Source organism: Amblyraja radiata, chromosome 18, assembly GCF_010909765.2.
Source record: "Amblyraja radiata isolate CabotCenter1 chromosome 18, sAmbRad1.1.pri, whole genome shotgun sequence".
Classification (NCBI taxonomy): Eukaryota; Metazoa; Chordata; class Chondrichthyes; order Rajiformes; family Rajidae; genus Amblyraja; species Amblyraja radiata.
Window position 1 is genome coordinate 1,894,442 of NC_045973.1, and position 14,201 is coordinate 1,908,642.

The window sequence follows — 14,201 nt, forward strand, 5'->3', positions numbered from 1 at the left end:
GATCGAAGCATAAGACCCAGGCCACTCATTCGTTGCACTGTGGCTGAATTGGAATTATGCAATTATTTGTTAAATTACTTGACTTCACCGCTAAATTACTAGGTTTCCTTCGTCATTCTTTGATTTCTTTGGGTTAACAATTACTCAATTCAAAAGAAATAACCCAAAACGTCACCCATTCCTTCTCTCCGGAGATGCTGCCTGTCCCGCTGAGTTACTCCAGCATTCTGTGTCTACCTTCGATATATTTTTTAAATGTGTCTGTTCGGACTAAGATTAGGATTCTATTGTTTGATTCCCATAAAGAGACGGAGTTGATATTCTAAGCGGATATTTGTACTGTCGGTATTTGGACGGCAGTCAGTGTAGACACAGGGTCACGTATGTATGATCCAAGCCAAGTCCCTGGCAAGGTAAGACGAGAGCTCCCAGTGGGACCCAAGCTCGCACCTACAGGGATGGATATCAAATGGAGTGTGAATCCACTGGTGGTCCAAAACCTTGCGGATTAAGTCAGGGGAGTCTGCTGGAACCACTGGCCACTTACAAACAAAAACCCAACCCGACCTTCATTGAAATGCGTACGCGGGGAATTCTCAATTGTGTTCTCTCCGCAGTTTCAGTACTGCAGAGAGCTCTCTCTTGGGCAAGATGGTGTGCAGTTCCAGCCGGGTAGGAGCCAACTTGCGTAAATAGGCTCGAGCCTGTGTGAAATATGAACCCAGGCTGCTGGGCTTGGACTCCTTTCAGGCTCCAGAATGAGTTGAAACACGCGTCTCAACATTTGAGCTGACCCTTAAACGTGGTCCCAATTTGACATTGGTGGCTTGTCACTCACTCACTCAGCTAATGTTGGGCTTGGAACTAAGGATCTTAGCATAGAATGGTTACTCAGCTAAGCACACTGTGTGGTCAGGAAGGTGGAATTAATATCATTCTCGATGAAGATATTCTAACCCAGAGTAAATAGGAAGCAAGCGGCCAACCCACGGCTCCACATTCTCAAGGACACAAGAATCATCTTGTCGCAGCCTAAATGCATAACTAGATACTGTTCCCTCAGCTCACCTCTGTGGCTGCAAGGCCAGTGTAAACTGCTGCACTGGCATGGCCAAAATCAGACAACCTCAAGCCCTCATTATCATTCAAATAAACTTTCTCAATCTTTGGGGAAACTACACATATCTTTTAAAACATTTACTCCGTGCCTTGCAAAGATGCAGTATATGCAAAAGCAGACTGGTGCCAAGACGTATACAAACTTACGATAGGCTCCTAGATAGACAAAAATGCTGGAGAAACTCAGCGGGTGCAGCAGCATCTATGGAGCGAAGGAAATAGGCAACGTTTCGGGCCGAAACCCTTGGGTTTCGGCCCGAAACGTTGCCTATTTCCCAAGGGATTCGGCCCCGAAACGTTACCTATTTCCCAAGGTAATTCGGCCCCGAAACGTTACCTATCTGATGCAGGGTCCTATTTAGATGATATGACATGGCCTAATATGATAGGCTTCTATTCAGAAACAACTCTGAATCATTCTGATTCGGCACGGACTCGGTGGGCCGAAGGGCCTGTCTCTGCATTGTATCTCTAAAGTCTAAAGTTGATAATTCTATGGCAAGTATTCACCTCGTTTGACATACAACGAACCGAATGTGACAAAGAGCTAATCGTTATTAAGTGTAGTTTAAGAAAATAAAAAAATAAACTTGCATTTAAACGTAAAACATGTCATTACATGTTTCTCAGACAATGAAGCATTTCTGCAGCAGAGTCACAATTGTAAAGTTGCTAACATAACGATTAATTACCACTCAGCACTCAAATTAATTTGCACTCAGCAAGACCTCACGACCAACATAATGAATTAGCTGGCTAATCTGCTTTAATGACTTGTGATTGAGGCTAAAATATTGACCAGGGCAAAACACAACCCACCTGCTCCTCTAAAGGTGGCGTGGGAATGTTTACAGGCGGCTGCCAGGGCAGATGGTACAAAGGGTTAACTTGGAACATAGAAGAGGACAGCACAGGACAACAGGCCCTTCGGCCCACAATGTCTGTGCTGAACCATGATGCCAAGATAAACTGTTTAAGAAGGAACTGCAGATGCTGGAAAATCGAAGGCAGACAAAAGTGCTGGAGAAACTCAGCGGGTGCAGCAGCATCTATGGAGCGAAGGAAATAGGCAACGTTTCGGGCCGAAACCCTTGGGTTTCGGCCCGAAACGTTACCTATTTCCCAAGGGATTCGGCCCCGAAACGTTACCTATTTCCGAAGGGGCGGAGCACCAAGGCAAATTCCTTGTATGTGAATACTTGGCCAATAAACGTATTCATTCTTTCATGATCCATATCTCTCTGTCCCCCGCATATCCGTGTGCATGTCTAAATGCTCCTTAAACCCCTGTCCCACTGTACGAGTTCATTCCAAGATCTCTCCCGAGTTTAAAAAAAAATCACAACTCGTGGCAAGCACGGAGAATGAACGTAGCGGGTACGTCGGAGCTCGGGGACGTCTCTTAGCGGCTCGTAGCGCTAACGGCAGGTACTCGGGAAGACTCGCTAACGGCAGGTAAGCACGGGAAGACTGGTGAAGATTTTTCAACACGACCACGAGAGCCCCGAGTACCGACGAGCGGCCATTACCGTAAATCTCCGAGTTCGAATCAGGGCAAACTCGGGAGAACTCGTACCCTGGGACAGGGGTTAAAAGCACAATCCATGTTCAAAAGGGCTACTTTTTCAGAGCAGTACCTCCTCACCTCCTCAGTATTGGCAGGAAATGCGGAGTTAAACCTACATTGGCCACTGCATTCATCCAGCAGTCCGGAGTGAATGATTCTATCCGACTTCCTCCTGACATCTTCAGCATCATGGCAACCCCTCTGTATTCAAGCTGGTTCTCTCCTTCTCTCAAGGACATCGCTGGATGTCCACAACAAAGACCATGAAACAAGACAATATTGCAGCAGGAGTACTGAGGAGCTTTGTGCCAGGACTGACTAAGCCTCGATCCGTGACATTGCTGGAGAGGAACACAATTCCATGCTGGTTACAGCATCTTGGAGGGAAGTGGCAGGTGCGGGTTTGGGCCAGGACCCTTCGTCAGACAGATACCAAAATTAGGCAGCTCATCAATACTGTAAATGTACAATCCCATTGACATGAACCTATCATGTGTACATATGCAATGTGTAAGAACTTCCAAAAAAGACACAGAGTGCTGGAGTAACTCAGCGGGTGCAGCAGCATCTATGGAGCTAAGGAAATAGGCAACGTTTCGGGCTGAAACCCGGAAGGGTTTCGGCCCGAAACGTTGCCTATTTCCAGAAGGATTTCGGCCCAAAACGGCCTATTTCCTTAGCTCCATAGATGCTGCTGCACCATAACTCAGCGGTTCAGGCAGCATCTGTGGAGAACATGGATAGGTGACGTTTCACAGAGTGCTGGAGTAACTCAGCGGGTCAGGCAGCATCTGTGGAGAACATGGACAGGTGACGTTTCAGGTCAGGTTCCTTCCCCAGATATACAAATGTCCAGGGAGGCCAGAAGGCTGGCAGGGGGAGTCCAAGAGGAGGGGAATATTGGAGATGGGAGAAGAGGTGGCCACTGGGTGGTGAGGATTCCTTACAGAACAAGACATGGAGGCAGAGCCAACCAAAGAAGAGGTCTACCTGATGGTGAGGTTGAACACCTTGAGGTGTGGGTGCAGGGACAAAAAGGGAAGGCTTGTGTTAAGGACTAATGGATCTGCATCTGAAAGAGGGAAGTGAGGGAGGATGTCCTATCATTCAATAGACAATAGAAAATAGGCGCAGGAAGAGGCCATTCGGCCCTTCGAGCAGCACCTCATATTTCGCTTGGGCAGGTTACACCCCAGCGGTATGAACATTGACTTCTCCAATTTCAGGTAGTCCCTGCTTTCTCCCTCCTTCCCCTCCCCTTCCCAGCTCTCCCACAGCCCACTATCTCCGCCTCTTCCTTTCTTCTCCCCTCCCCCCCTCCCCCCCCCACATCAGTCTGAAGAAGGGTCTTGACCCGAAACGTCACCTTCGCTCCATAGACGCTGTCTGTCCCGCTGCGTTACTCCAGCATTTTTATCTACCTTCGATTTTTCCAGCATCTGCAGTTCTTTAGACAGTTGGTTTATGATATCGGTAGGCGGCGCGGCTCTCGTCAGCAGCGGCCTCTGCAGTCCGTCTGCGTTTTTATTATTTTATGTCTATGTTTTTATGTAGTTTTTGTTATTTTTTGTTGGGGTATGTGTGTGGGGGGGTGGGGGTGATGTGGGGGGGGGGGAGGGGGTAACTTTTAAATCTCTCCCTGCACGGGAGACCCGACCTTTTCTTTGTCGGGTCTCCGTTGTCGTTGGGGCTGCAATGAGGAGCGGCCTCCAACAGGAAGACCGGGGGCTGTGGTGCCGACTACTCACCTCACCGTCGCGGAGCTGGCCGAGTCCAGAGCGGGTGGAGCTGTGGTGGACGCTGCTGTGACCCGACCCCCGGAGATTCGGTGGCTGCAACTGCGGGTTTGGCGGGCGGCACCGGGAGCCCGCGGGTCCCTGGAGGGAGACCGCTTTTCAGGGCTTCCGCAACGGCGACTTCTCCCGCCCGAGTTGCGGGGTTGAAGAGCTCCTGGAGCGGGGCCTTACATCATTGCCCCGCGCGGCTTGGAATGGCTGCGGGACTGCGAGCGCGCGCCGGGGGCTCTAACATCAAGAACCCGGTGTGCGACCTTGCATCACCCGGCGTGGCTTTAATGGCCGCGGGACATTTCGCCATCGCCCGCCGGGGGCTTTGACTTTGACTCTGACATCGGGGGGGGGGGAGTGCAGTGGAGAGATAAGTTTTTTTTGCCTTCCATCACAGCAATGTGATGGATGTTTATGTAAATTATGTTGTGTCTTGGGTCTATTTGTTTGTAATGTATGGCTGCAGAAACGGCATTTCGTTTGGACCTCAAGGGGTCCAAATGACAATAAATTGAATTGAATTGAATTGAATTGAATAGACAATAGACAATAGACAATAGGTGCAGGTGTAGGCCATTCGGCCCTTCTGCCCTTCGAGCCAGCACCGCCAATCAATGTGATCATGGCTGATCTTAAGCATACACGTGGACGGGATCCCCAACATCTGTCTTTTGGAGGGAAAATGGCAATATTATACTCGCTTCAGGACAAGCAGAGACATTCATTTCTAAACCTTAAACCAGCTGTGAACCTTGCAGTTTACGCAATCCATGCAAGCAAACCTTGTTAGAAAGCCAAATACTGCAGGGCACCCAGAGCAGACATTTATCAATAGTGACACGATGCAAGACTAATGTAATTTTGAAAGATAATTTAATGATGATCAGGATGGTCCAGCTCCTGTGTTGACGTTTGAAAGGAATTGCCAACTGCATCAGAATTAAAATAAAAAATGAAAACCAAATGGAAGACCTTATACATGTTCAAGTCGAAACTTCCCTTATTTACATTCTACCCTGCACAACTGGTACAGATATTGACCAACCACTTGTATTGTGCAAGTCTGCAAGATGGGACTTGTGTCTATCTGTGGGAAGTTTTATATTGTCCAACCCATTCTACATCATATGAACAAACGTGTTCGTTCCAATATATTCTCCAGATTAGTGAGCTTGTAAACATTGCAAAACTCACAAATATAAAGAGTTCTACAAGAATATATATGGCACTGAAAATGCTCGAATTTTTAACCTAAAGTTGTACAATTTGGAGTACTAATAGCAATTGGCAACTTGTACCAAAGTTATTCCAGATAGTCGCGTATTGAAATAAAATTGAATAATACCAATTCCGATCCAAAGGCTAATTTCTCCATTTCTAAGTTGGCGGGATTCCTGTCCTTAAATTGTATTTAGGAGGAGGTAAATGTCCTCTTTGTTGCCCCAACTACTTGTTGCCCCATAGCTGGTCCCATTGCACACATCTTCTGGATTCCTGCTACCATCATTCTGTACTGGTGGACTAATCCAATGTACCTGGCAGGCTGATCTAACATGGGAGATGGGCACAAAATGCTGGATTAACTGGGCGGGACAGGCAGCATCGCTGGAGGGAAGGAATGGGTGACGTTTCGGGGTCGAGACCCATCTTCAGGGGAGAGGTAGACACAGAGATATGGAAGGGTTAGGTGTGAAAACTAGAGATCAAAGAGGCTGATGAACAATGTAGAGTGGATCATTGAAGTCTGAAGAAGGGTCTAGTCCTGAAATGTCACCCGTTCCTTCGCTCCAGAGATGCTGCCTGTCCCGCTGAGTTACTCCAGCAGGTTGCGTCTGTCGTAGAGTGGATTAGTGTTGGCTGTGGGGAAGATAGTGGGAGAACGTTGTCTGATAACAAGACAACATTGAGGCAGAATAGCTCGGGGAAGGCGACAACAAGGCATAGAAAGATGAAATTTGATCAGTGAGACCATGGACACATTCCAATCCCATCTCCATCAGCACAGACATGGCATTTCAACAATGTTTTCATCAGGTTACTCTGACGGTACATCTCAGCCTTACCACACCATCATCCGCTATTAGTCCTTCAATTCTGTTGTGTTGGTCATCCACGCACCAGCCCCAATCCAAACCCCACCACTCAAATCCTCACGCTACCCTGAGCTGGAGATGTTGCAGGAATCATTCTTGCAGGAATACCTGCAGCAGAAAGACTGCCACGTTGCAGAAAGATGGCACTGGGCTGGAAAGATTCACAAGGATGTTGCCAGGATTCGAGGGCCTGAGATCTCGGGAGAGGCAGGGCAGGCTCGGACTTGAACTGCAGGAGGCTGAGCGGTGATCTGTTAAAGGTGTAAAAAATCATGAGGGGAATAAATAGTCTGTCACCAAGGATAGTGGAATCAAGAACAGAGGTTTAGGATGAGAGGGGAATGATTTATTAGGAACCCGAGGGGCAACTTTTTCACAGGGTGGTGGGTGACCATCAGGCTATTAAACTCGGCGTGGACAAAACTCTGAACATTAATAGCCAATAATCTGCTTATTTGCACTTTATCAGTTTATATATTCATGTGTGTATATATTTATACAATGGTATATGGACACACTGATCTGTTCTGCATTCATGCCCTACTATGTTCTGTTGTGCTGAAGCAAAGCAAGAGTTTCATTGTCCTATCAGGGACACATGACAATAAACTCTCTTGAATCTTGAATGGAACAAATTGCCAGAGGAGGTAGTTGAGGCAGGTACATTTAAAACACATTTGGTCAGGTACATGGATAGGACAGGTTTAGAGGGATATGGGCCAACACAGGCAGGTTGGAGTAGCGTAGATGGGGCGTCTTGGTCTGCATGGCCAAGTTGGGCTGAAGGGCCTGTTTCCGTGCTGTACGGCACTATCAGTCTATCATCCTCTGCACGGCAATTTGGGGACGGGCGGTAAAAGTTGGTCACCTCCTGACAAAGAAAAAGACTTAGTTTCGACCGGTGAGGATCGCTGGAGATCTCGTATCCACACAAGTCCTTGACTAAGAGGAGTCCGCACTGCATCGCTTCACTCAGTCAGGGAACTGCCACAGAGTTTCTCATCAGCAGATTTCATTTTTACTTTCAGTAAAATAACTTTACAAATATGTTAATCATCAGCAGAAAACATGGCCGATTCTGCGTGATCTTCCCCATCAATTAGCACAGACAAACGAGGGATTTAATAAGTTGGACGCAACAGCATTCCTGTCAGGATAGCACGGATATTTTACAATCCTGTCCAACCATCCTCAAATTCTCAACTAAGCTTCAATGCTTAATTTAGTATCTGTTTCACAGTAGAAAAATGTCATGAATAATAAGAGTATTGCCACAACTGAATTGAAAGAGGGTGTTAGAACAGGCATTATTATACACTGGAGGCAACTTGAAACCAAGGGGGAGACATAATTCCTCTACCTCAGTCACAAACTAATGCGTCTCTGTTTGAGTATACCCCCAGGCTCAATTACTGGTCGACAGAGGAGAGAAATCTCGTTTGTGGTCATGGACAATCAACAAGCAATATTCCCAGTATATTTATGAATGTTTGCTTTAATGACAGTCTGCCTTGGTTCATTGCAAGTATGAGGGCAATAATCCTGCTTTAATAATGGCAAAGACAACACCAATACAAGCTCGCTTCTCTCGACAGGAAAAGAGATGAATGAAACACAACCTATTTTTGTTTTTTCGTGACATTCCCCTTCAGGCTGAAAAAAAAACCTCAACCTGCCGACGTAATATATTTGTACGAAGGACCTGCAGATGTTGGTTTGAAACCGAAGATAGACAAAAAAAAAAAGCTGGAGTAACTCAGCGGGACAGGCAGGCAGCACCTCTGGAGAGAAGGAATGGGTGACGTTTCAGGAGACCCTTCTTCAGACTCTCGACCTGAAATGTCACTCGTTCCTTCTCTCCAGAGAAGCCGCCTGTCCCGCTGAGTTACTCCAGCTTCTTGTGTCTAGCTACGTAATATATTTACCATCTTTACCACTTGTTCGAATCTCTCATTCTGGGTCATATATTCGTTTTCAAATGCTTAGATACTCAAGGTGTTTCTCCTCTTTATGTGTGGTCTCCTAAAGCTGAGCGGATTGGCTATTAGTGCAATAAGGTGCGTGGATCATTGGGCTGCAGTCTCAAGCTTTTATTACAGTTAAGGGCCTGTCCCACTTGGTCGTCATTTACGTGACATCATTTACGTGTCACGACGCGCGCATGGCGTGCAAGGCGGTGACGAGCGGCCGCGCGCGGCGCCCCAGGATTTGGGATTCACAAAATCTTCGCCCGCCACCTACGTGACGCGCTAATGATGCCCAAGTGGGGCAGGCCCTTTACATACAGAGTCAACTTTCCACTTTCATTGGTTATAGCTTTAACGTTGAGACAGGATAGGATGCAATGGTTCCAATCAATAGGGAAGGACAGACCTCCTGGGTCAACGAGCACTTGTATGGACAGGGAAAATAAATACAGCATAGAATAATGCATCCGCCCAACTTGCCCACTCCCACCAACGTTTCCCATTTACACTAGTCCCACCCGCCCGCGCTTGGCCCATATCCCTCTAAACCTGTCTTATCCATGTACCTTTCAAAATGTCTCTTAGATGTTATGATAGTCCCAGCCTCAACCACCTCCTCCAGCAGCTCGTTCCATATACCCACCAACCTTTTGTGTGAAAATGTTATCCCTCAGTTTCTTATTAAATCTTTCCCTCCTCACATTAAACCGATGTCCTCTGGTTCTCCATTCCCGGACTTGGGGTAAAAGACTGGCGATCTACTGCATATATTGTGTGCATGATGTATCCAATGCCTCATAGAGTCATAAAGTCACACTGCATGGAAACAAGCCCTTTCACCAAGATGCCCCGACTAACCTAGTAACCTATTTGCCTACATTTGAAAATTTACAAGGACGTTGCCAGTCTGAAGAATGATCCCGACCCGAAATGTCACCTATCCATGTTCTCCACAGATGCTGCCTGACCCGCTGAGTTACTCCAGCACTCTGTGAAACGTCACCTATCCATGTTCTCCACAGATGCTGCCTGACCCGCTGAGTTACTCCAGCACTCTGTGAAACGTCACCTATCCATGTTCTCCACAGATGCTGCCTGACCCGCTGAGTTACTCCAGCACTCTGTGAAACGTCACCTATCCATGTTCTCCACAGATGCTGCCTGACCCGCTGAGTTACTCCTGCGTTACTCTACGTGCTTGTAAATCTTCTCTGCTCTCTTTCCAGCTGAATAACATCCTTCCTATACTTAAAAGTACAATTCTGCAGAAATTGTAAAACAAACCCAAAAATAGCTGACATTACTGCTTGCCTAGCACAGCGGAGTTTACTTTGAGATTATATCAAGTTATACAGATTCATTTTGAAGTGGTTTGCTGCCTAGAAGATATTGGCAATGATTAACTGAACAGGATTGTTTCTGTTTTATCTCCAGCACTTTGTGTCGATTGTCGGTACAAACCAACATCTGCAGCTCCTCCCTACACAGCATTTGTCCTCATTCCGCACATTATTTTAGATATTTATGTGCTCATCTTGACAAGCCAAATAACTTGTGGGTTTACAAAAACGTTGGCGATTTTCATCAGTCAGAGGGTGGTGAATCTGTGGAATGCTTTGCTACAGATGGCTGTGGTGGGCAAGTCAATGGATATATTTAAGGCAGAGATTGATATATTCTTGATTAGTATGGGTGTCAGGGGTTATGGGGAGAAGGCTGGAGAATGGGGTTAGGATGGAGAGATAGATCAGCCATGATTGAATGGCGGAGTAGACTTGATGGGCCGAATGGCCTAATTCTGATCCTATCACTTATGAACAGTCACATCTGTGGAGTCTTTTAAGTTCCTGGGAACCATCATCTCCAATGACCTTAAATGGGGGGCTACCATCGACTCCACAGTCAAAAAGGCACAACAGAGGATGTACTTCCTACGGCAGCTGAGGAAGCACAATCTGCCACAGGCAATGATGGTCCAATTCTACACGGCCATCATAGAGTCTGTTCTCACCTTCTCCATCATGGTCTGGTTTGGCTCGGCCACCAAGCACGACACCTGGAGGCTGCAGCGAATCGTCCGATCAGCAGAGAAGGTTATTGGCTGCAACCTTCCCTCCATTGACGAACTGTACACTGCAAGGGCCAGGAAACGAGCGGGCAAGATCATCTCTGACCCCTCTCACCCTGGCCACAAGCTCTTTGAATCACTTCCCTCTGGAAGGCGACTCCGGACTGTCAAAGCTGCCACAGCCAGACATAAAAACAGTTTTTATCCACGAGTAGTTGCTCTACTCAACAGCCAAAAATCTGTAGCCTCCCTTTGATCTGGTATTTTATTTAATTTACATGTTTAATCAATAATGTTTTATTATGAATGTTTTATGTGTCATTCCTAACTGTCACTGTCTGTCATGTTGTCACTTGCGGGCGGAGCACAAAGGCAAATTCCTTGTATGTGAATACATGGCCAATAAACTTATTCATTCATTCATTGATTCAAACTTGTGAGATGAATGTTGATGTTGGGTGATGGAAGTATAAACTCTGTTATATCAGACTAGCAAGGATTTATATCCAGGCAAAGTCAGGGGTTAAAACAATGCTATGATTTCTTGCTGATAGATTTAACACACAATCAATAAGTCAGTATTTTTGAGTAAATACTGACCTATGATGGGCTGGATTGGAACTGGCTTCTCTCTCCATGTTATTCCGAGAAATACGAGGACATAGAATTTCTGAAATTCTTTACTTTTGGCCTCGAACGGAACTAAAAGCTCCATTGGTTGTTCGCAAGGACAATGTTGCCGTTCTCAGTGTGTACTGTGGGTCATAGAAACATAGACAATAGGTGCAGGAGTAGGCCATTCGGCCCTTCGAGCCAGCACCGCCAATATATATGATCATGGCTGACCATCCAAAATCAGTACCCCGTTCCTGCTTTCTCCCCATATCCCTTGATTGTGTTAGCCCTAAGAGCTAAATCTAACTCTCTCTTGAAAACATCCAGTGAATTGGCCTCCACCGCCATCTGTGGAAGAGAATTCAACAGATTCACAACTCTGGCTGAAAATGTTTTTCCTCATCTCAGTCCTAAATGGTCTACCCCTTATTCTTAACCAGTGACCCCTGGTTCTGGACTCCCCCAACATGGGGAACATTTTTCCTGCATCTAGCTTGTCCAATCCGTTAAGAATTGTATATGCATCGTATATGGTCCTGGGCGTTGTACGGGGAATCATTTAGCGGCAGGTCGGGCTTTGCTTCCCAGCGGTGGTTGCAATGTTATGGCATCTTCACATATTGCTGGTTCAAGCTGGGAAGATGTGTCTGGGCCAGCGAGCGCACTAACAGCCTCCCTGTCCTGCAAGGACAAGATAAGGTGTTCAACTTGTCAGCAGCTGTATAACAGCAGCAAGTTGCGTCCATTTGCAAGCACTGGCTTTGTTGTTGTTGCCTGTAACACAACGTGCGGAAGCCATACTGTGGGTGATGGAAGTGCAGGCAGGAACACTTCACTATACATATATACACCACGGGGTCACTACATACAACACAACTCACATTGATGACAACTGCACAGCACTCAAATATCCATCTTCGTTCAAACATTTCCCTTGATGAAAACAAGACGGCTTACAGTAAAAGTTTTTTTTAATTTGGCCAAGTCCGAGCTATTTTTGTTTTTTTACTGCAGCCACAACAGAAATGGTTATCTTTCATATTATCAGCTTTCTAAAATCAGAATGGGCCTGCATTCCCTCAGCTGTTCTCAACGTTTCACGTTTCACGAGCTGTTGTTACAGTTCGTAGTTTCCCAAGTGACTGGATTAAAAGCCACATAATGAGCTATTTAATAGCTGAGAGTTGCTTTTGTGCCTCACTGCTGCACATGTTCACATAACTACACGTACACTGGGGCAAAGACGCAGGATCTGCAAACCTCTCCCCGTTTACAATGCAACGGCACTTCAATGAAGTCTCTGCGATTTACAGATACCACTCGTCACGGCTGGGGTGAGGAGGTCAAATACCCAGGTAACAAACTGCAGCATCTTCTCACTGTCTAGACCCACGTGGACACGGCAAACTCCACCTCAACACCAAGGCTCGGTGGGGGAGGACCACAGTCCAGGGTCCTTCCGCTGCTGTACATGGGGGGCAGGTGTGGTGGAGACGCCCCTCAAAATGAGGGATGGGGTTCCACGCCAGTGGGCCACATGAGTGTGAAGTGTCGGGGGATAAATTTGTGATTTGGGGAAGCTGTATTGTATGTATGTACAGCCTCCGAGAATGTCGGATGGAGTTTTGTATGGATCATGTATTGTGTATATTTATTCATCGAGTAAAGTCTATTTCGAAATTAAAACAAAAAATAAATATTTTGTGCGAACAAACGACTCTGAGGACACGGCTTCAAGGTGAGAGGGGGCAATGTTTAAAGGAGATGTGCGGGGCAAGGTATCTTCACACAGAGGCTGGTGGGTGCCTGGAACATGCTGCCAGGGGTGGTGGTGGAGGCAGATGTGATAGTGGTGTTTAGATCAGTACGTGGATATGCAGGGAGTGGAGGGAGATGGATCACGTGCAGGCAGAGGGGAAAATTAGTTCAACTTGTCAGCATGTTCTCTCTCTCTCTGTCCATTCTAGTTGGGGTGTCTGGATCAGTCAATGTGTCTGGGGGAGAGGGGGAGAGGGGGAGGGGAAGGAGAGAGCGAGGGAGGGAGAGGGGGGGGGAGGGAGGGAGAGAGAGAGAGAGAGAGAGAGAGAGGGAGAGAGAGAGAGAGAGAGAGAGAGAGAGAGAGAGAGAGAGTAAAACAAATCAGGGCAGCAATGGGTGTGGAAGCAGAGGCAACAGGTTACATATGTGGCACAATCAACAGTTTCTGTAAAATTGCAATTTCTAGCGCCCCAAATATTAGACTAAGACGTGTGAGTGAACAGTGAATGGTGCAGAGTGCAGTGATGAGGCATTGGAAGGGGTGATGTTTTGACAAGGGGTGAGATGTTAAGGGGCGACCAGCAGCTGCACCATCTCCAGCAACAGCGCTCAACACAAAACAAGCCGTGAAGGATGTAATTAGCAGATCTCACCTGTACAGGTGTCAAACTCTGCAACTGATGCTCCCTGGAAACTTCATTGCTCTCTTCCTCTGGGACTGATAAAGATGGCAATCGTGCCAGGACTTGTGCAACTCTGCTCCAGGCAGAGGGTGGGCGGGCAGGTAGTCGATGTACACTTTTAATTTAATGCGCTGGTTGCTTGCCTCCAACAGTGACTGGATCATCTAGCGGGAAAAACAGGATTCATTTACACGCTGGTCCCCGTTCAAACGCTCCGAAAGAATTTCCACCCTGACCATGCAAACAAGGACGAGTATTCACTGTGTAATAGTGGAATAAAGATGCTGCTTTACAAAGACGGACACACAGAGTAATGCAGGAGTAACTCAGCGGGTCAGGCAGCATCTGTGGAGAACATGGATAGGTGACGTTTCACAGAGTGCTGGAGTAACTCAGTGGGTCAGGCAGCATCTGTGGAGAACATGGATAGGTGACGTTTCACAGAGTGCTGGAGTAACTCAGCGGGTCAGGCAGCATCTGTGGAGAACATGGATAGGTGACGTTTCACAGAGTGCTGGAGTAACTCAGCGGGTCAGGCAGCATC

At 46.9% G+C, this 14,201-nt stretch overlaps 1 protein-coding gene across 8 annotated transcripts in view; it reads right to left on the minus strand.

Moving 5' to 3' along the window:
• The window catches only part of erc2 (ELKS/RAB6-interacting/CAST family member 2), a 569,575-nt gene that overhangs the window by 54,320 nt on the left and 501,054 nt on the right, over positions 1–14,201 (minus strand). For 7 of the 8 annotated variants that reach the window (XM_033036569.1, XM_033036567.1, XM_033036568.1 and 4 more), the window contains 2 exons: positions 13,628–13,821; positions 7,771–7,774 (listed from right to left, as the gene is read on the minus strand). In XM_033036569.1, the coding sequence (XP_032892460.1) occupies positions 13,639–13,821 (183 nt within the window). In that variant the 3' untranslated portion in view covers positions 7,771–7,774; positions 13,628–13,638. Of the gene's footprint in view, positions 1–7,770; positions 7,775–13,627; positions 13,822–14,201 lie in introns of those variants that run through there. The other variant, XM_033036570.1, reaches the window with a different exon arrangement.